Genomic DNA, 20,828 nt, shown 5'->3' with positions numbered 1-20,828 from the left:
GACGGGCAGCGTCTGCGCAGCTATATGCGCGTGGCTCGAAGCGCTGCTCGGGACACGGTTCAGGGAGTGGCTCTGGAGATGCTAATGCTTGCCGCATTTCTTGGCAAACAACTTCAGCGACAGAAGTAACTGTAAACTACTTCGCTGTCACAGTTTGCTTCGCAATCTCCTCGCGCACAATGTCTCTTATCAGTTGACGTAGTGGGGTCTGGTCTGTCACTGTGAGTACTGCGGCTCCTGCAGGCGCATCGTTAGTGAGGCGTTCGTATTGCCGACAACGCTGCTGGAGCGCCCGCTCGATTGCTGTGGCTTCCTTAATATATTCTTCCACTGTTGTAGGCGGGTTACGCACGAGACCAGCGAATAGCTGTTCTTTGACGCCGCGCATGAGATGGCTCAGCTTCTCCGAATCGGGCATGTTGGGATCCGCGCGGCGAAACACACGAGACATGTCCTCGGCAAACATGGAGACACTTTCGTTGGGCTTCTGAATGCACAACTCGAGAAGGCGTTGTGCATTATCTCGGCGATCAGTGCTTCCGGAGGTGTCAAGTAGCCGACGGCAAAATTCGTCCCACGTTGTCAAATGTGCCTCGCGGTTCTGGAACCGCGCCCTTGCGCTACCTTCAAGAGCGAAGTACACATTGGAAAGCTTCTGGTCCGCGACGCGACGTGAATGCCGCGACGCCACTGACTGACCTTAGCTACTCGTTCGTTTTGGTCCAGCCAGTCTTCGGCGTCTTCCTACGTGTCACCGTGGAAGCTTGTGGGGACTAGATTGTTTTGGACAGTCACCTGTGTTGGACTTGCAAGAGCCATTTCCTGAGTCGGTGAGGTCGCTGACGAAGTTCGTTGTAAGAGACCGAATTCCGGGCACAGAGCTTGCAGGCGGCGGTTTGCGCGGTGCACAGGTGTCTCGACGCGGGGATAATGTCTTGAAGGGCTGGATGCAGGGCTACTCGCAGGAGTCGTCCCTATCATTAGGCAATGATGCGATACCCAGCACCTCCAACAGTGTCCCGGCTCACTTGATGCAAGAGCGGAGAGCGCTATTTAATCTAGACAATTAGAACAAGCGTTCAGTCTAGGCTTCTTCTCTAGCACCCTCGCTTGCACACACAAGGTCATCGTCTTCGTCGTCAGCGTGGTTGGGCACAGATGGCGTCGCGGCAATATATATAGCGGCTCCACGGCTACCGTAGTCCTCCATAATGAAAACAACAAAATCCCAATAAATAAGGGCGTCAGGCAGGGAGATGCGATCTCTCCGACGCTATTCACAGCGGGTTTACAGGAGGTATTCAGAGACCTGGATCGGGAAAAATTAGGGATAAGAGTTAACTTGCCATTCACTGTTGATATAGGCTTGCTTAGTAACTCAGGGGACCAATTGCAATGCATGCTCACTGACCTGCACAAGCAAGGCAGAAGGGTGGGTCTAAAAAGTAATCTGCAGAAAACTAAAGTAATGCTTAACAATCTCGGAAGAGAACAGCAGTTTACGATACGTAGCGAAGCACTGGAAGTGGTAAGGGAATAGATCTACTTAAGGCAGGTAGTGACCGCGGATCCGGATCATGAGACTGAAATAATCAGAATAAGAATGAGCTGGGGTGTTTTTGGCAGACATTCTCAGATAATGAACAGGAGGTTACCATTATCCCTCAAAAGAAAAGTGTATAACGGCTGTGTTTTACCAGTACTCACCTACGGGGCAGAAACCTGGAGGCTTTCGAAAAGGGTTCTACTTAAATTGCGGAAGAAGAAGAAGAGGCTATGGGAAGAAGAATGATGGGTGTAACATTAAGGAATAAGAAAAGAGCAGATTGGGTAGGGGAACGAACGCGAGTTGAGGACATCTCAGTTGAAATCAAGAAAAAGAAATGGGGCATGGGTAGGACATGTAATGAGGAGGGAAGATAACCGATGGTCATTGAGGGTTACGGACTGAATTCCAAGAGAAGGGAAACGTAGCAGGGGGCAGCAGAAAGTTAGGTGGGCGGATGAAATTAGGAAGTTTTCAGGGACAACATGGCCGCAATTAGCACATGACCGGGGTAGTTGGATAAGCATGGGAGATGCCTTTGCCTGCAGGGGGCGTAGCCAGGCTGATGATAATGATGATGATATGTCCTTATAAACATTATAGGACGTGATCTAACTCTTGTCGCTTCTCATTAACCTTATCAGGCTTGATCCGAGCCTGATCGGTGCTTAAATTGAAGATGAAATTGTCTGGTTTGCGTGCCGTAACACCGATCTAATTATAAGACACGCCACAATGGGGGACTCCGGGACTTCGGACGAAAATTTGGACCACCTGTCGTTCTCTAACGTGCACCTACATCTAAGTCCGCGCGTGCTTTCGCATTTTGCCCCCATCGAAATGCGGCCGTCGTGGCCGGGATTAGATCCCGCGACCTCGTGCTTAGCAGCTCAACACCATAGTCACTAAGCAACCACAGCGGCTTTTATCAGTGCTCATTAACCTTATGAGAACTGCTCCGACCATTATAAGCCCTTATCACTCTTTATCACTTTATCCATCCGCTTCGAACCATTATCAACCGCGATGAGATCCATACAACCCCTCATCAATCGTTATCATCCTTATCAACTCACTGACTGCTTATCTGTGTGTGTTGCGCGTAATGAAGCGCTTGGGCCGTTAGAGATGGTTTGCATTTCGTTAGGTGAAGGAACACCCCAACGGAAGGCACATGCCGCGACCGCCCAAATGCATCAAGGACGTGGCGTGTTTGGTATTAAATTTTCGCTAAGGCGGTATTTTCCTGATGTCTACGATGCTCCAAGTTGGCTATACATGTCGCATTCGGTGATCGCGGCTTTTATTCCGCCATCACCAAATGTTTCAAAAATGCCTTGACAGAAACTGTTCTAGTTTGACGTTTGTTTTGTAGCGCCGGTACAACACATTCATATTCTCACGTAATAGTGACGGTGCACAAGGCAGAAAAACAGTGATTAACGAAACTAGCGTTTTATTGGGCTAACTTGCGCCCTCAAAAGCAGGTTACACTCAAAGAACAACGATAGCGGTGAACACATTCGGCGATCGTCGAAAATTTAATCAGCGGCTCAAGCGCGTTGGCTTTTATACATCCGTCATCGAATGTTCCAGAGTAATCGCTGGGACTCGCGTGTCTATGGGGATACTATGGGGATACGCGAAAACGTCGCCCAAAGGGTTCTTACTCGAGCGCACCGCAACGGCCTTGGGCTTACGGGCCATCAATCAGATAGGCAAACCGACGCGCACGGGTAACAGCGTCAACAGAGACACGGCGCCCGACCGTGCCTTTACAATTAACATCAGAGACGCACAATGGGTTTCCTTTGACAAAAACCTGGGAAGCGAACACGACATAATCCGAGTAGCGCACTCCACGCCCAACATACGGAGAACAATAGGAATGACTAAATTAACTGACTGGCCTCGTTTTAGAGAAGTCCAGAGAGCGCTGGAGGAGTCGGATACAGCCCCGACCAACATTCGAGGATGGACTGAATTCCTTCGACGAGCACACGGGGACACCACTAAAGCCATTGAGCGTACAGCGGAGGTGCCGGTGATAGACTCTCACCTGGTCAGCTTATGGGAAGAGAGGCGGAAACTGGCCAAGAGGTGGAAAAGACAACGTCTAAACAAACACCTCAGATAACGCATCGCTCTCTTGGCAGAGCAAGCCCAAGGCCACGCCAACGAGCTCGCTAAGAACGAGTGGGCGACGTTCTGTGGAACCCTATCAGGAACTCTGGGAACGACCAATACGTGACGAATACTACGAAGCATGCTAGACCCGATGAGCACGCGTACTGAGAATAACAAGAAGCTCCAAATTATAGCAGACAACTTCGAAGGTACAGACCAAGATCTAGTCCATGCTCTTCAGAAAAAGTACATAGGACGCTCACCTGCCACGGGATTGTTGTACGCGAAGAAACAATACGCGGGAGGCGAACCCTAAATTAGACGAACAAATAACGTACGCGGAAGTGTATGAGGCGGCACAATCCGCAGTTAAAAACTCGGCACCGGGCCCAGACTCGATCACGAATGCAATGGTTCGAAACATGGATTCGGTAGCCCTAGCGAAAATAACAAAGATTTTCAATAGCGAGTGCTGGACCATGGGAGACTTGCCCCAAGAGTGGAAATTGGCTAAAATAATCATGATCCCCAAACCAAAAAAGAATCCCTCGATAGATACACTACGGCCGCTGTCGCTCACGTCCTGCCTGGGTAAGCTCTATGAAAGGGTTATCCATAGCAGATTGCAGCAATACCTGGAAGGGCGGAGCTGGTTCCCGGACTCCATGATAGGATTTCGCACGGATTTATCTTTCCAGGACGCGTTATCCTCCTACTTAGAGAGGAAATTCTAACTAATATACCGTACGGCGGCGAGAGACTAGTCCTAGTACTAGACCTCAAAGGAGACTTCGACATCGTCTCGCACTCCGCAATATTAGAGGAACTCGAACTCGCGGGTTGTGGTGAGCGCACATACAATTACTTAAGAGCGTTTCTTTCCAACCGCGACGCGAGCATCACTATTGGCCAAATCACTTCGGATTTATTTAAGATGCCTGAGAAAGGAACACCTCAAGGAGCTATATTATCTCCTCTTCAGCATGGCGATGTGTCGCCTCGAGCGCGATCTGGATCGGATACCCGACCTTACACGCTCTACGCGGACGACATCACGCTGTGGACGAGCAGAGGTTCACTAGGGGATAAGGAATATACGCTCCAAAGCGCAGTATTAGCGGTGGAGAAATTTTCTACATGGAGTGGCCTGAAGTGCGCACCTGAAAAATCTGAGATCATCCGGATACACGCGAAAGGCTACAAATCCAGAGGATCGTATACCATGGTGGTTGAGGGGCAATCAGTCCGAGAGGTGCCCACGATGTGCGTCCTGGGTCTGTGGCTTCAGAGCGACGGGAGAGCACTACAGACACTCAAGACGCTCAAATCGACAGCCCACAACATAGCCCAAATGATACGTCGCGTGACGTATCGAAAAGTGGGAATGCGAGAAGACGATACCCTAAGGCTCGTACAGGCCTTAGTGGTCAGTCGAATCCCGTATGACTTACCGTACCAAATCCCGAACAGAGAGGAGGAAAAGCAGGCTAACACAATAATCCGAACCGCTTTCAAAGCTGCTCTGGGCCTGCCTAAGTGTACTTCAACGGAGCGCATGTTAGCTTTGGGATTGCACAATACTTTCGACGAACTGAGGCAGGCCACCCTTATGCGACAGAGGGAGCGCCTCAGCTTCACAAAAACTGGTAGGGCAATATTCGCTAGACGCAATATCCCACCATACCCCATTTATCTCACAGAGCAGGCCGTACCTCTACCTCCTTCGATGAGATCCAAAATTACAGTAGCCGCAATTGCAAAGTATATGCATCCCGAGTACAACAAAGAAAGACGCAAACCACGCGCACAACACATTCAATCAGCGTACTCTAATAACCATAAGTACAACACGTACAACACGGACGCAGCGGTGTATGCAGAAGCGACCGGGCAGCGCTACCAAAGGAGGTACGCCCTGGCAGTCGGGAACGCTATCAGCCAACAGCAAATTACCGCGTCAGCCACGGCGGGATCCCCCACCTCGGCTGAAATATTAGCAGTGGCGATCGCACTGGCTCACGCGGAGCGTTCGCAAAGGGACTCGGTCGTGGTCACGGACTCCCAGGAGACATGTCGCATGTTTCTCAAGGGGCACGTGACTGCGGCTAGCCTCGCGATAATCCCCAAATCCTTCAACCACCATCATCGCCTACTCTGGTGCCCGGGCCACGTGGGGGTACAGGGGAACGAAAAGGCTAACGCGTTAGCTCGAGGGTTCACTAACCGAGCGACGGCGTCCTCTTCTAACCCCAACAACCCGCACTATCCCTCACAAACTTCCCCAAATTTAAATGCCAAAGAGATCCTTGCTCATCAGCGCGGACAGACAGACAGACAAAGAACTTTAATAACAAGGTCCTGAGAAGCTTTGCCCTAGGGCAGAGCTGCGGGCCGCTCCCACGTGGGGACGGGTAGGCCGAGCCTAACCGCCGCATCGTGGGCTCTCTGGACCGCCCAAGTTTGACGTGCATACTCTGAGCTCCGGATGGCAGAGCTCCATTCTTGTTCTGTGATGCGATTGGGTCCCTGTAACGAGGGGCATCGCCAGAGCATGTGTGCCAAATTGCTAACAGCCCCACAGTCGGGGCAAGTACAGCTGAAAGCCTCTGGAGTGATTGTGTGGAAAAGGGCCAGGTTTGGATAGCACTGCGTCTGAAGCATGCGTAAAGTGGACGCCAGAGGTCTAGCCAGTTTGCAGTGAGGGTGAGGACAAGTCCTCCTACCCAGGTGATAGTGCGTAGTAATTTCGCTGAAAGTAGTAGTCCGCAGAAAATACCCATCGCCTCACCCACAACTTAGCGGGGAAGAGGCTACTGATTGGCGTAAAATATAGACCGGGGTATTCCCCGATTTAAAATTGCTAAACGCCATGTATCCCACTCGTTATAGGGCCAACTGTCCTTGGTGCGGAGACATACCTAGCCTAATACATATAACCTGGGAGTGTACTAAGCACCCTCATAGGCGAAATACCAGCAACACAATGGAGCAGTGGGAGGCACAGCTCACCCGCTCCGACCTGGCAGGACAAAGGTCCCTAATTAGCCAGGTGAGGCAGGCGGCAGAGGCCAGTGGGGCCCTGTACTTAGAGGCTCCAACCACCCCTCCTTCAAATATTTTCCATTACAACAAAGTTTCTATTTCTATTTCTACATAATTCGCGTCGTGCAATGAAATCAATTTACACAAGGTGCGGTGACAACAGACAGCGGATAAGACCATCGATAACTTTCGGGAAACTTGCGATACATGCAATCGCGTCCTGCACTGTGCGATAACATTTGTTAGGCGGTGAAAGACGGTCACCCGATAGAGATAAAGAAGTACACGTGTCAATGTGTTTTGGATATATTCACCTTGTGCAAGTGTGGCTGCTTTAGTTCATTATGGAGGAGCCGAACGATAGACGCACATGCCAAGCCACCTAGCTCGACAAGGTCTGTCTTTCGAGAAGAGGCTGCTCAAGTGGGTACTGTGGTTGCAACCACTGATCCGGTTCCTGAATGGATTTCAAATTTGGACGTTTGTGTTTGTTTACCTGAATTTTTGAGCTTTCGATCATTTGACTACGTAGCATGTATGCATCTGTTTGTGATGTGTCTAAATGTAATGCAACCTATTGTGACACTACACACACTGCCACGCAATAACAAAACAAAGAAGTAGGCGTTTAACCCAGTGGGTTAGACACTTGCCTTGTGAGAGTGGGCCCGTAGGTTCGAAACCCGCGAAAGCTTGTCCGTCTGAACTTCATATATATATATATATATATATATATATATATATATTCTTTGTGGAGTCAAAGAAATGTTGCAATCTTTTCGAAGACAAGTGCGCTTGCCGCAATGCTGGTTTTAGAGACATCTTCGGCCACGGTGGGCCCCTCACCAGGTCTGGCCATATTGAGCTGACAAGCGCAGCACATGCGGTACGCGATAACGATCGTATCTGCAAAGTCGTATCTGCATCGCTACGCGCCGCAGAAAAATCTGAAATTTCAAAACGAACGCTGTATTCCCTTCTCCTCGCGGCCGCTGCGCTCGAAGCCTGAGGATGACGCACACGTGCTAGTACGCTTACGCACACTTGTTCGCGCTGTCACGTCGTTCGTGGTGACACGTGACTTCGAGATTATTCCAGCCAACATCTGTTATTTGTGTATTATGTTGCTAGAATAGACGAAACAAATCTTAGAGAAATAATAAAACACAAAAACCAAATGTTTGCATGTTTTTGTTTTACTATGCATCGCACCAAGAGAGATGTACTTCCGTTCGGTCTGCTTGTTCCCACATCGTGCATTCGCGCGCGCAGACTCCAAAACTTAAATTTTCTTTCATGGTTATATTGCGCTCAGTTTTACAAACACGATACTAAGGAAGGACAGGACGTGGACGGACGAAGCGCAAACTACCAACTGTTTGATACTGTTAAAGAACGCGCTTATATACAAGGAGATATGGTGCGGGGGGGGGGGCTACATATAAAAAGATATGACAAGGTGACGACATGTGATTATAGTTTGGGTCAGGCATACATCCTTCACATGCACCCGTTCGCCCTGGCGAACTCGACCTCAGCTTTGATAAGCGCGATGGACGGAGTGCTTACGCACGTCTCTTTTTCTTTAGCTATCGCAAGCGCCTCCCATATTTCTCGCTCCGTTTTTGTTTTTGATGTTCCGATGACTGTGGTGCTTTCTATTAGCGGAGAGCATTTGCACTGTTTGCAATGTGCGGCCAAGTTGCTAGGTGCTGTCAGAAGCTGGCACGTGTATTTGTGCTCCCGTAACCTATCGTTTAGACAACGTCCAGTTTGCCCAATGTATACTTTCCCGCAGTCTAGTGGGATTTGGTAAACAACTGAAGTAGCGCATTCCACGTACTTTTTTGCGTGCTTAGTCTGACAGACCGTACCACTAGGGTTGGCCTCTTTGGATCCTGCGTTCACCTTCTTGCACATGCCTTTTAGTTTTTGCGGGGCGGAGAACAGAACTTGAACGTCATGGCGTTGGGCTGTCTTTTTTATCCGATGTGACAAGCCATGGATGTAAGGCAACACCACGCGTTTTTTTCAATTTTTTCTGTGTTTTCTGCCTTTTCCTGTTGGCTCTGATTTCGGGCAACAAGTTTTCACAGATTTGCACCACCACATCGGCTTGTCACATTGGCTTGTCACATCGGATAAAAAAGACAGCCCAACGCCATGACGTTCAAGTTCTGTTCTCCGCCCCGCAAAAACTAAAAGGCATGTGCAAGAAGGTGAACGCAGGATCCAAAGAGGCCAACCCTAGTGGTACGGTCTGTCAGACTAAGCACGCAAAAAAGTACGTGGAATGCGCTACTTCAGTTGTTTACCAAATCCCACTAGACTGCGGGAAAGTATACATTGGGCAAACTGGACGTTGTCTAAACGATAGGTTACGGGAGCACAAATACACGTGCCAGCTTCTGACAGCACCTAGCAACTTGGCCGCACATTGCAAACAGTGCAAATGCTCTCCGCTAATAGAAAGCACCACAGTCATCGGAACATCAAAAACAAAAACGGAGCGAGAAATATGGGAGGCGCTTGCGATAGCTAAAGAAAAAGAGACGTGCGTAAGCACTCCGTCCATCGCGCTTATCAAAGCTGAGGTCGAGTTCGCCAGGGCGAACGGGTGCATGTGAAGGATGTATGCCTGACCCAAACTATAATCACATGTCGTCACCTTGTCATATCTTTTTATATGTAGCCCCCCCCCCCGCACCATATCTCCTTGTATATAAGCGCGTTCTTTAACAGTATCAAACAGTTGGTAGTTTGCGCTTCGTCCGTCCACGTCCTGTCCTTCCTTAGTATCGTGTTTGTAAAACTGAGCGCAATATAACCATGAACGTTCACCAACTAGCCCCCTTCATTGCTTTATTAAATTTTCTGCCGTGTTGCCGCGCACGATCATGCTCTGTGGTCCGCTTGGGTGTGCCTCAGTATTCGTGTAGCACCGACGTATACCACTAGTCAAGTGTCCTCGTGCACAGCGCGCAAAATCGTGCCCTGCACGAAACGAGACAAACACAGCAGCTCGCGTGCGAGGACTTCAGCTGAAGTGTACGACGCCGCAAAAAAGGGAGTAGAAAAAAATGAAGGCGGTGCCCGTGTTGTATGCGTCACGCGATCCTCGAGGTCCGATATGGGAGAACGCCAGGAAGGAATTTCGATTGCAGAGGTTAGACGGGGCACGTGGAGAGAGTGTCTGGCTTGGTAGTCGAGCTCGCCTCATGAAAGCATGGGTTCGCGACACTGAAATATTTCCATCGGCCATTAATAAGGCGATTTAAAGAATTTTTGCGCCACAACGCTCCCTAGAGGACACGTAACAACTTCAAGCGTATAAGCAAAATTTGCTTTGGGGCCAGGTGAGGCGCCCTTTACAGATTTGGTCATACTGTGATCCATCTGCCGTCATTGTGCGGCTTCAGTACGCTTAGCAAGGCCGCCCCCAGGAAATGTCTGTGTGCATGTGGGCACTAACTTTGGGTAAGTCATTCTTAAAGATACTTTGCATTCCTCGTTGCAGGCGCGCTCTGGCGTACCGGTTTGGTGACGCGGGCCCACTGATGGACGACGAGGCGGGCGGGCTGGAAGCAGCGGGGTCGCCAGGCGGTGCGGTGGCGGCCGCCTCGCTGCCCCGCCGTCTACTGGCTGGCCGACCCGCGGTTCCCCGTCCAAGGCCTTGGTGCACAGAGAATATTCGCGCTGGCGGAGGCTTCGGGGTGGTGCGTATGCAGCTTGCCTTACCCGCCTAATAGCATTTATAGGCTGACCTGAAAACGCAGGCTTCCTTTCGGTGTCGCTCTCACGTCATGAAGTGTGGAAGCTTTAGCTTTGTGGTGGGCCATGACGGTAGGTACAGCGCTAGGCAGACAAGAAAGCTAGGATAGTTGGGTGAATGAATGCTATCCGCGACTCCTTTGAAACGGGCCTGTGGGTTTCGCCACCAGTTCTTGGTCTTCTTATTTTGCCTATCTTCTTTTTTCAAAGAACACACACACACAGAATTCCCAGCGTCAAACATTCTCAATTACCGTTGGGAACATTGTATCTGTACGCATCAGATGTCTGTGGTCTCCATAGATTTCTGCCACAAAACCTCCAATCGCCTGTTACTATTCTCTATTGCGGATATGTTTACATCCCCCTGGTATCCCTGAACCTAATGCTTCGAGGAGGCCAGTGTTCCAGCGTCCAACAATGAACACGCAGCGTGAAAGTAACCAGAAGAAGACCGCTTATTCGGGATTGCTTCCCAACATATATAGTGTACCGGCGGCTGCATGATAACAGCCACGTGTTACAGATAGCATGCTGGCCAAGGCATATGCATAGAGCGCATGCGCGTCTGATACAATACATCTCCCTCAGTGCAATATTTAAAAGTCTGCGAGCACAATACGGGAAACTTGGTGGAAATCCTGGTCGTAGTGAAGACGACTGGGCTGTCGCTTTTGTCGGGTGGACCGCCTTGGCACATATTGGGTGGGCTGGGTTGTAGGCTGCGATACTCCAGCGTTTTCCTGGGCTTGCGCGGGCTGTGTTATAAACTGTGGTGCTCCTGCGCTTTCCTGGGAAATGTCTTCACTCTCAGAGTCATCATCCGTTAAGTCACGCCGGAATGGCTCACGTGTGGCTAGAAGATGTTGTCGGTTGCGTCGAAGCACCTTGTTGTCCTCTGTAAGGACGCGATAAGACCTTGGTGCCACCAGGCCCATGACTCGAGCTTTGCAGTCCCATGCATCCCCTCGTACTCGTACAACGGCATCTTTCTTGAGTGCTGGCAGGTTTTTCCCTTTGGATGGCCTTTGGCTGCGTGGTTGGCGCCGAGACGTCAGTTGACTGGAGCATGACACGAAGTCTGGTAACCGAGTGCGTAACTTCCTGCCTTGGAGGAGTTCTCCAGGGGACCGGCCTTCGGCTAGTGGAGTCGAGCGTTAGCCGAGTAGACCCACCCCGAAGTCCTCGTTGAGCTCGCCAGTCTTTTTCATTATTCTTTTCACAATTTGGACTCCTTTCTCGGCGAGGCCATTGGATCGTGGGAATCTCGGACTCGACGTCACATGCTTGAATTTGTGTCTGGATGCGAACAAAGCAAATTGATGAGATGAAAACTGAGGATCGTTGTCGGTGCAGACTTCCAACGGAATTCCATACCTTGCAAAAATTGAGCTAAGTGTAGCAATGACAGTGCACGTCGTTGTGTCGATTAGCTTTTCGACTTCAGGAAAGTTTGAAAACGCGTCAAACACGCACAGGTGGGAGTTTCCGCCGTACATAAAAATGTCAACACCTACCCTGTACCAGGCATGGTCTGGGATCGGCCTAAGCACCACTGGTTCGATTTGTTGTTTGTACGCGTATTTTTGACAAACAGAACAGGTCTTGACCAAGTTTTCAATGTCGGTATTCAGTCGCGGCCAAAAAACCAAGTGACGGGCTCTCGCTTTGCACTTATTTATGCCTAAGTGACCTTCACGAATGCGACCGAGTATTTCAGCTCTCATAGCCTTTGGTATGACGACTTTGGTCCCCTTCATAACAATGCCCTTGACTTCTGATATCTCAGGACCGAATGGTTTCATCCACCCTTCAATTTATTCTCCGTTCCTTAGTTACCGCAACGCTGTCTGCAAGTCTGGGTCAGCGGCCGTCGCTTCTGCCAGTTGATCAAACATTTTCTTGCTTACCAGCTCCGACGTCACGCCCACTGCAAGGACGTCAACGTCATCAGTGAAGTCATCTTTGTCGGTTGGAACGGCCGGCGATGATCTTGATAGCATATCGGCCAGGAACAGTTGTTTGCCTAGGACAAAGTAAAGAATGTAATCGTACCTTAGCAAGCGCAGAAAGAACCGTTGCAGTCTTGGTGGCACGTCGCCAATGGCTTTCAAAGCAATTCCTAACAGTGGTCTGTGGTCGGTCTCAATTACAAACTTGCGGCCGTAAACGAAATGAAAAAATTTCTCACAACCGAAAGTAATGCCCATCGTTTCTTTCTCTATTTGCGTGTATCTTTGTTGAGCCTCAGTCATTGTGCGTGATGCATAGGCGACCGGCCGCCAACTATCACCATAATTCTGAAGGGCAGCACCAATCCCATTTTTGTAAGCATCTGCAACGACCTTCGTCTCCCTCGCAGGATCGAAAATGGCTAGGAAAGGTGGACTGCTCAATGTGTCGCAGACAGCTTGCCATTCTTTGGAGTGGTTTTCGGACCATTCAAAAACGGTGTCTTTTTTAATGAGGCTTCGTAGGAGCGTCGTCCTTTCTGCTAGATGCGGTATGTATTTTCCGAAATAGTTCACGACCCCGAGCATTCTGTGAAAGCCGGCTTTGTCCTTTGGCTGAGGCATTTCACTTAATGTTGTGGTCATTGCGGGGTTAAGTCTTTTTCCGTCTTTGTTTATGACATCACCCAAGAAGTCAATTTCGGTCAGACTGAATTTGCATTTCCCCGCATTGAGCGTTAGGCCAGCCTTTTTAGCTAGTTGCAAGACTGTGCGGAGGCGAGTATCGTGCTCTTCCCTTGTGCTCCCCCATATAAGTATGCCATCGATATAGATGCGCACCCCTGGTCGAATATTTCATTCATAGTTCTCTGGAAAACTTCAGGCGCCGAAGCAACGCCGAAGGGAAATCTCAAGAAACGGTAGCGTCCAAAAGGCGTTCCAATTGTGCACACCTTTGGCGTAGCCTCCTCTAAGGGGATTTGATAAAAGCCCGAGTACGCGTCGATGCGAGCGAAAAAAGCGGCACCGGCAAGCTCAGCCTCAATGTCTACTCGTCGCGGAGTTTGATAATGCCCTCGCTTTAGGCACTCGTTAATTCGCCTCGGGTCAATGCATATGCGCAGTTTCCCCATCCTTTTTGCGTGCTGCAACAAACGGGCTCACACAGTCCGTCGGTTCGCTGACTTTGGCCACGATTCGAGCACGTTCCATCCGATCCAGTTCTTCTCACAGGGGCTCGAGCAACGCCAAAGGCACCCGTCGCACCGGCTGGACTACCGGTGTTGCATCCTCCCGCAGAACCATGTGGTACTGGCGTGCTAGACAGCCGATGCCCTGAAACAGCTCGGGAAATTCCTTGACCAGTTGGTCAGTGCTGTTCGTGTGCACAGCGTTGACAGAACGAGACACTAGTCCTAACGCTTCGCTTGCAGACAGCTCAAGTATGGCTTGGCTGCTCTTCTTTAAAATGAAGAAGTCGAAATGCCCACTTCGGTCGTTCACAGCCACTTGTAGCGTAGCGACCCCGATGTGCTTTATAACGTCGCCGGTGTACGAGCGGAGGACGGAGGGGATTGCTCCTAAAGCAGACTTCGCTTTGAGTCTTTCGAAAACGGAGTAAGGCGACAAATTCGCTTGCGAGCCTGTGTCTACATTCAGAGACACTAGTTGGGAAGCCACTCTCGCGTGGACGACCCAATCGGCTCTGTTGCCTGTGCTGACGTCGAGGATGTCGAATTCTTCCTGCTGGTCACGTACTTCGCTCACTTGAGAACCTTTTCTGCAACAGGCTGAGAAGTGGCCAACGCCACGGCACCGAAAGCATGTTTTGCCGAATGCTGGTCATCTGCCACATTCGTGGACGCGGTTACACTTAGAACACTTGAACTGCCTGCGTGCTTTGATCTGAACCACTTCCTGTTCTCTTTGAGCCTCGTCATGCTCCGAACCTTGTACGGGTTGTTCACAAGCTGAACATTTGCCTTACTGGCGCGTTTTAATTTGTGCTACTTGCTTCTCCACTTGAGCCCATACATTGTTCTGCTCGGCGCATACGCTCTTCAGCTTTGCAAATTTCCTCCGCCTTCAGTAACGTAAGGTCCTTAACTTTCAGCATCTTTTCGCGCAACATCGCATTCTTTGTTCCAAAGACAATCTGGTCCCTGACCATGGAGTCACTTCGGCTTCCAAAATTGCAACTTCGTGCAAGTCTCTTCAAGTCCCGTGAAAAATGTTCGAAAGGTTCGCCCTCAACTTGCGTTCTTGAGGGGATGATATACCGTTCGTACACTTCGTTCTGCTACTGTCAAACTTCTTAGCAACTGGTTCATAATCTTCCTTGTTTTCCTTCTTCGAGAACAAAAAATTGTTAAATACCTCTAGGGCGTCCTCTCCGGCCACGGTGAGTAGCAGTGCGGTCTTAGCTCCCTGCGTCCGTGGTTCTTTCGGCGGCTCCGTGGCCTGTAGGAACAGCTCGAACCGCTGCCTGAAGAGGCTCCAGTTCTTCGCGGTGCTACCGGACAGCACCAGCGGCTGCGGTGGCTTCCCTAAATCCATCGTGCCCTTGCACAGCAACGCCTCTTCTACCAGCGTGTTACTGCATACGTGAGGGCGATCCCACTTCTGACACCATGTTCAGGCGTCCAACAATGAACACGCAGGGTGAAAGCAACCAGAAGAAGACCGCTTATTCGGGATTGCTTCCCAACATATATAGTGTACCAGCGGCTGCATGATAACAGCCACGTGTTACAGATAGCATGCTGGCCAAGGCACATGCATAGAGTGCATGCGCGTCTGATACAATACAGCCAGAGCAGCCTGAACCTACAGCTGGGTAGATGTGTTTACGAAGCCAACACAATCCGAGAGAGACAGAATCGTCTGCCTGTAGCAGACGACAAAGAAGACGGGTATGTGTGATGGAAAGAATGATGGGTGTAGCATTAAAGGATAAGAAAAGAGCAGATTGGGTGAGGCAACAAGCGCGAGTTACTGATATCTTAGTGGAAATCAAGAAAAAGAAATGGTCATGGGCAGGACATGAAAGGGAAGATAACTGACAATGAGGAGGGAAGATAACCGATGTTCTTTAAGGGTTACGGACTGGATTCCAAGAGAAGGGAAGTGTTGCAGGGGGTGGCAGAAAGTTAGGTGGGCGGATGAGATTGAGAAGTTTTCAGGGACAACATGGCCACAATTAGCACGTGACTGGGGTAGTTGGAGAAGTATGGGAGAGGCCTTTCCCCTGCAGTGGGCGTAGCCAGGCTGATCATGCTGATGATGATGATGTCTGGTGTGGAGGCTGTCCACCATCTTGGTTGCTGCTGTGCTTAACTGTAAATACATTGTAAATAGTCACCCGTGTAGTTTCACGTAAAAACGTTGTGGTAGAGGTAGTGGTTGTTCCCTGTACCCATCACGGAGCTCCGCAACGACCACTTCATTCACCACGGTTCCGATCATGTCACTCGGTGCCGGAACGTCGTGTGAGGTGTCAGCCATCCCGCACTGCCTATCTTCTGTGTCTCTAGACAGATGGCAGTACCAGCAGCTACTCCGTTTACTATTTCGTCCTCAACCTACTAGAGGGCGCCTGGTGAGACGCCAGCAGAAACTGCAGAGAACTGGGCGCGTTGACTGTGGAATGACCGTTTTGTGTGCGTGTGCGAGCGTCGCACAGTTGCGCCGCCGTGTTTTCCGTTACTGTCGTTATTAAACATGTAATTACCAACAGACAGTGCCCGTGTGCTTTCAGTCGTTCGCCCTCGAGCCTCACATCTGGCGCAGTCGACGACCAGCCTCAGCAACTGCACATCTGTATCTTGGCATCTCATCAAGCCCGCCTTTGCCAACGATAATCGGGTAACCAAAGCCTCCAAAGCCATTAGCGGATAATCGAAGCCTTCCAAGCCATTTAACATCATCATGAACAGCCTTCTAAGCCTTTGCACCGTTCGACCCGTTTTTTTAAGCCAAACCTAGGGCGCCGTTACAACTTCTGAAACACATCTAAGCCCGGTCAGCCTCCAATGCCGACCAAACTTCTGAAACAAAGCTAAGCCTACTCCGGCGTTCGACTCAAGCTAGCTGTCGCCACAACCATACTTCATTATGCCTGGAATTTATTGGCATGAATTGCACACGGCGAGCATGTCTCGCCTGAGCGTAGAGCTTCCCAGAGAAGAACTCAAAAGACGCAACTTGAACACGTCCGGTACGAAAGACGATCTTATTCAGCGCTTGCACGCCGATATCCAAGCAAACCATGAACCGAGTCCGATTCCCGACTACACGCCGTCGGCCGCAAGCCTTTCAGTTGATCCCGCCGCTATTCAAGCCCTCGCGGCTTTGATGGAGCACTTGCCCCCGCCTCCGACAGTTGTAACGATATTGTGCGACCTTTCAGTGTCGATTCCACACTTTGACGAATCCTCGAGACAAAATGTCAACGCATGGCTTCACGAAGTACGTCGAGTACAACTCGCCTGTTGGGATGACACCACTGCTCGCCTCATCGCTTCTAGCAAACTGAAGGGTAGAGCTCACAATTGGCACTTGACATGCAGCCACCAGTATGTGACATGGCAGGAATGGAGCAACGCGCTCAAGAAGACTTTGTCCTCAGAGCTCTCCCTCATTTGAGTGGAAGGAGCGCTTCCTCAAGTTTAGCTAACACGCCCGTGAGAATCTCCGCCAATACGCCTTTGCGAAATTGCGACTGGTGGAACAATGCCCTGTCCAGCTTTCCGAGGGCCAGAAGATCGACTAGCGTCTTCAAGGCTTACGTGGGCAGCACGTTATTGCCGCCATCGCTGCCAGCCAACCCACTACCGTAAGCAATTTTATGGCGACGTGCATCGACAAATGCGCTCAGCATGCCCAGATGCAGCCCTACTCCAGCCCATTGCCTGCCGAGCCCCAGTACAAGTCGCAGCATGATTAGCCGCCTAGATCTTCAACATCGAAGAATACAGTCCAGCGGCCTCCACACCAGGCAACAGCCCGCCACTCCACCGCCTTCACGCCCGCGCCAGTGCATTGCCGACAAGCCCGTGCACGACGGAGAAGCCAAGGTTGCGGCCATCTCGGTTCAGTAGGGTGCACCAGTATACCGTAGTGGCCAAGACCCTAGAACAGCGACGTGTTTCAATTGCCGACAGTTAGGCCACCTGGCTGTCAGGCGCCCTGCATAGCGAGCTACACGCTAGAGACTCCCAGACAACAGCCATTCCCATACTGCGGCCATTTCTGTCTGCCTTGTTACCTTAGACAAAGCCTCCTCTGTCGGAGGGGCGGGAGGTACAGTGATGCCCGCAGGTATAATGTCGATTTGCATTTCACTTTGACCCATCTCGGCGATTGTAGATGTGACAGTGCTTCCCCGTAACCTCCTACCCTTGATTCCTCGGAGAAGACTGGTTTAAAGCTGCTCGGGCAGAACTCGTTGTGAAGCCACTAAAACTCACAGAACTTCACTACCCACGCACAAAGACGGTTCTATTCTGTCATGAAAAACTTTTAGTAAGAATGTCTAATGCCGTATTTCTACACACCCAGCCCTTGTTGGCTTCAACGCACTTTACCACTGGAGGCCTACAGCTCGATCCCCTTGCAGATAACAACCAACCGCCATGGCTGTCCCTGGCATGCCGTGAACCAATACTTGAGAACAGTGTCGGCGAGTCCCACCACTGTCCAGGCAACTCCATAACAAATGAGACAAGCTATATCCGGCGTGGGGCAAAAATCGGTAGACAGCTCACCACAGGAGAGGCAGCTGTCATCCGGGAAGTGCTTGAGCAACATATGCGGCTCCTCGCTACTGACAATAATGACCTGGGTGTTTTTGAGGGAGCTGAACATTCCATTGATCTTGTCCCTGGAGCCGTGCCGTATAGCCGACAACCATACCGTTATGCTGCTGATGGTAGAACATTTATTGAGCAACAAACCAATGAGCTCTGAAAAATATCATCATCCCATCTTCAAGCCCATGGGCCTTTCCTGCAGTTGTCGTTTCAAGAGGCACCAAAAAAGCGCCTCTGCGTAAACTACATTCCTCTCAATAAGCAAACCATCAGCGTTGCCCAGCCGCTGACGCGTGCTGAGGATATTATGGACGACATCGCTGGATGTTTCCTCTTCGGATCGTTAGACCTGAAATTTGCCTACTGGCAAATTCGAGTACGTAAGGAAGATCAGCCTAAGGCATCGTTCATTACACACCATGACACCTTTCAGTGGACTAGGATGCCCTTTGGTCTAAAGAATGCCCCTGCAACCTTTCAGAAAGTCATGCAAAGCATCTTTCGACTACTGAAGCAGCGACATGCGAAATGTGGCGTCCGCATATACCTTGATGATATCCTTCTGTTTGCCACCAACTTCCTTAAGGACTTGCTACAGGAAGTTCTTAGTCTCCTTCTGAAAAGTGGCCTCAAGGTCACACTCGCCAATTGCCAGATTGCAGTCCCATCCTTGACATTCCTGGGATATGTGCTCTCCCAAGAAGGCAAGCAACCAAACACGGCGAAAATTGAAGCAATTTTGAAGATGCCCGTGCCCGTGAATGCTAAGTCAGTGCTATCCTGGTTACAGACAGCAAACTTTTATAGGAGATTCATCCCCAACTTTGCCAACCTTTCAGCGCCTCTTCAGGCAATTGTCAGAAGTGCGACCTTCAAGTGGACTCCAGCTTGTGAATCTGCCTTCGAAGCCCGTCGAACAGCATTAACTTCAGCTGCCATTCTTGGTCATTATGACCCTTTTGCCCCAACTACTGTGACAACGACGCCTCTGCCGTGGTGCTTGGTGCTGTGCTAGCTCAACGCCAGTGCGCTCATGAGGTTGTCATCGAGCATGCCAGCCGAGGGCTCTCAGCTACCGAAAAGAACTTGTACAGCAATATTTGGGAATGTGTGGCAGTTCATGTCCCATTGGTTTGAAGTTCCGTCCATACCTCATAAACAGGAAGTTTTTCCTCCAGATGGATAATTGGACTGTGGCCTGCATCACCACAAATATTAAGCCCTCCCGCCGGTTTACGGGCAAGTTGACGGACCTGGTCGAATCTGACTTTACAGTTCAACACAAGCCAGGGAAATATAATGTTGTTGCCGACAGGCTGTCCCGAATTTCATGCGTCAAATTTGATTCCATGACAACGCTGCATCAGCTTCAACAAGACGACCAAGAATGCTCATCCATACGACAACAGCTGTTAACCAACAGTGAAGGAGGTGCTGACTTCCTCATTGTGGATGGCATCCTGTATTATTGCAGACCGTCCGATCTGAACACCATTGTTGCGCCCTCTAAGCTATGCCAGCCCATTCTTGAAATGGCTCACGACGACAATGGACATATGAATGCAAAGCATAAACATAAGAAGCTGCAAGATCGCTATTGGTGGCCACACATGCCCTCTACGGTGACTCAATATGTGCAAGGCTGTCAAATTTGTCAAGCTTACAACCGCCCTACCGCAAGAAACGTGGGAAAATGTGCTTTATGTCAACGACTGAAGTGCCATTTAATTTGATTGCCATGGACCACATTGTAATGCCTATCGGCGACAGCGGTAAGTACATCCTGAACGTCATCGACTTTGCTACCCACTTCATAGTACCTGGTACTGTCTCCACAACGAACACAAATGGAGCAATTCAGCACTTGTATTCTGTATTCTATCGGTATTGCGTCTATGATGACTGTTTGTCAGATCACGCCCCTGCCTTTGATCCCCATGAATTTAAATGCTTCCTCAGACTTCATGGCATTCAACAACATTTCTCTGTTCTCTACCGTGCGTCAAGTAATGGCCTTGTTGAGCGCAGCGATGCAACTCTCGTCTCGGTGCTCAAGAGAATATCTAGCGCTGAACCTACACTTTGGGAAACAAAACTGGTTGCAGCTACCTTCGCCGTCAACACCACGATCAATACACTTAGGATTTTTGCCCTTTGAACTATTGCACGGGTATGTTCCCAGATTGCCTACGGACAAATTCCGCCGTCCATACATAACTAGTTTTGAAACAAGGTTACTGAATCTCACAGACCGTCGTGCAGAAGCTCAGGACAACCCGGTACGTGCTCAACAACAATGAAAACGTCACTACGATGAGTCACATCAGGATGCCACTTTTCACATTGAACAATACGTCTCGTTTTAGCGCCATAAACCTATTACAAACGGCACAGCCAAGCTCGCCTCCGCGTTCAAAGTTCTCTATAAGATTGTCAATCAAGACTCCCGTCACTTTCCTGGTTCGTCGAGCAACTGCCCCGCTGCCAGTACATCTTGAAGAGATGAGAGAATCGTACATTGAAGCCAAATCAAGCCATTTCGGCCGCCGTACTTCCACCAAGCTTTTGTGAACCTACAAG

General features: G+C 50.1%; 1 protein-coding gene across 1 annotated transcript in view; it reads left to right on the top strand.

The window, feature by feature from the left end:
- LOC142568104 (inactive serine/threonine-protein kinase TEX14-like) overlaps positions 1–20,828 on the top strand; it is a 254,356-nt gene that overhangs the window by 102,103 nt on the left and 131,425 nt on the right. The window contains exon 2 of the mRNA XM_075678187.1: positions 10,233–10,431. Within this exon, the coding sequence (XP_075534302.1) occupies positions 10,233–10,431 (199 nt within the window). The remainder of the gene's footprint in view (positions 1–10,232; positions 10,432–20,828) is intronic.

This window comes from Dermacentor variabilis, unplaced genomic scaffold (assembly GCF_050947875.1).
Source record: "Dermacentor variabilis isolate Ectoservices unplaced genomic scaffold, ASM5094787v1 scaffold_16, whole genome shotgun sequence".
Taxonomy (NCBI): domain Eukaryota; kingdom Metazoa; phylum Arthropoda; class Arachnida; order Ixodida; family Ixodidae; genus Dermacentor; species Dermacentor variabilis.
This window is presented reverse-complemented; position numbering and strand designations above follow the sequence as displayed.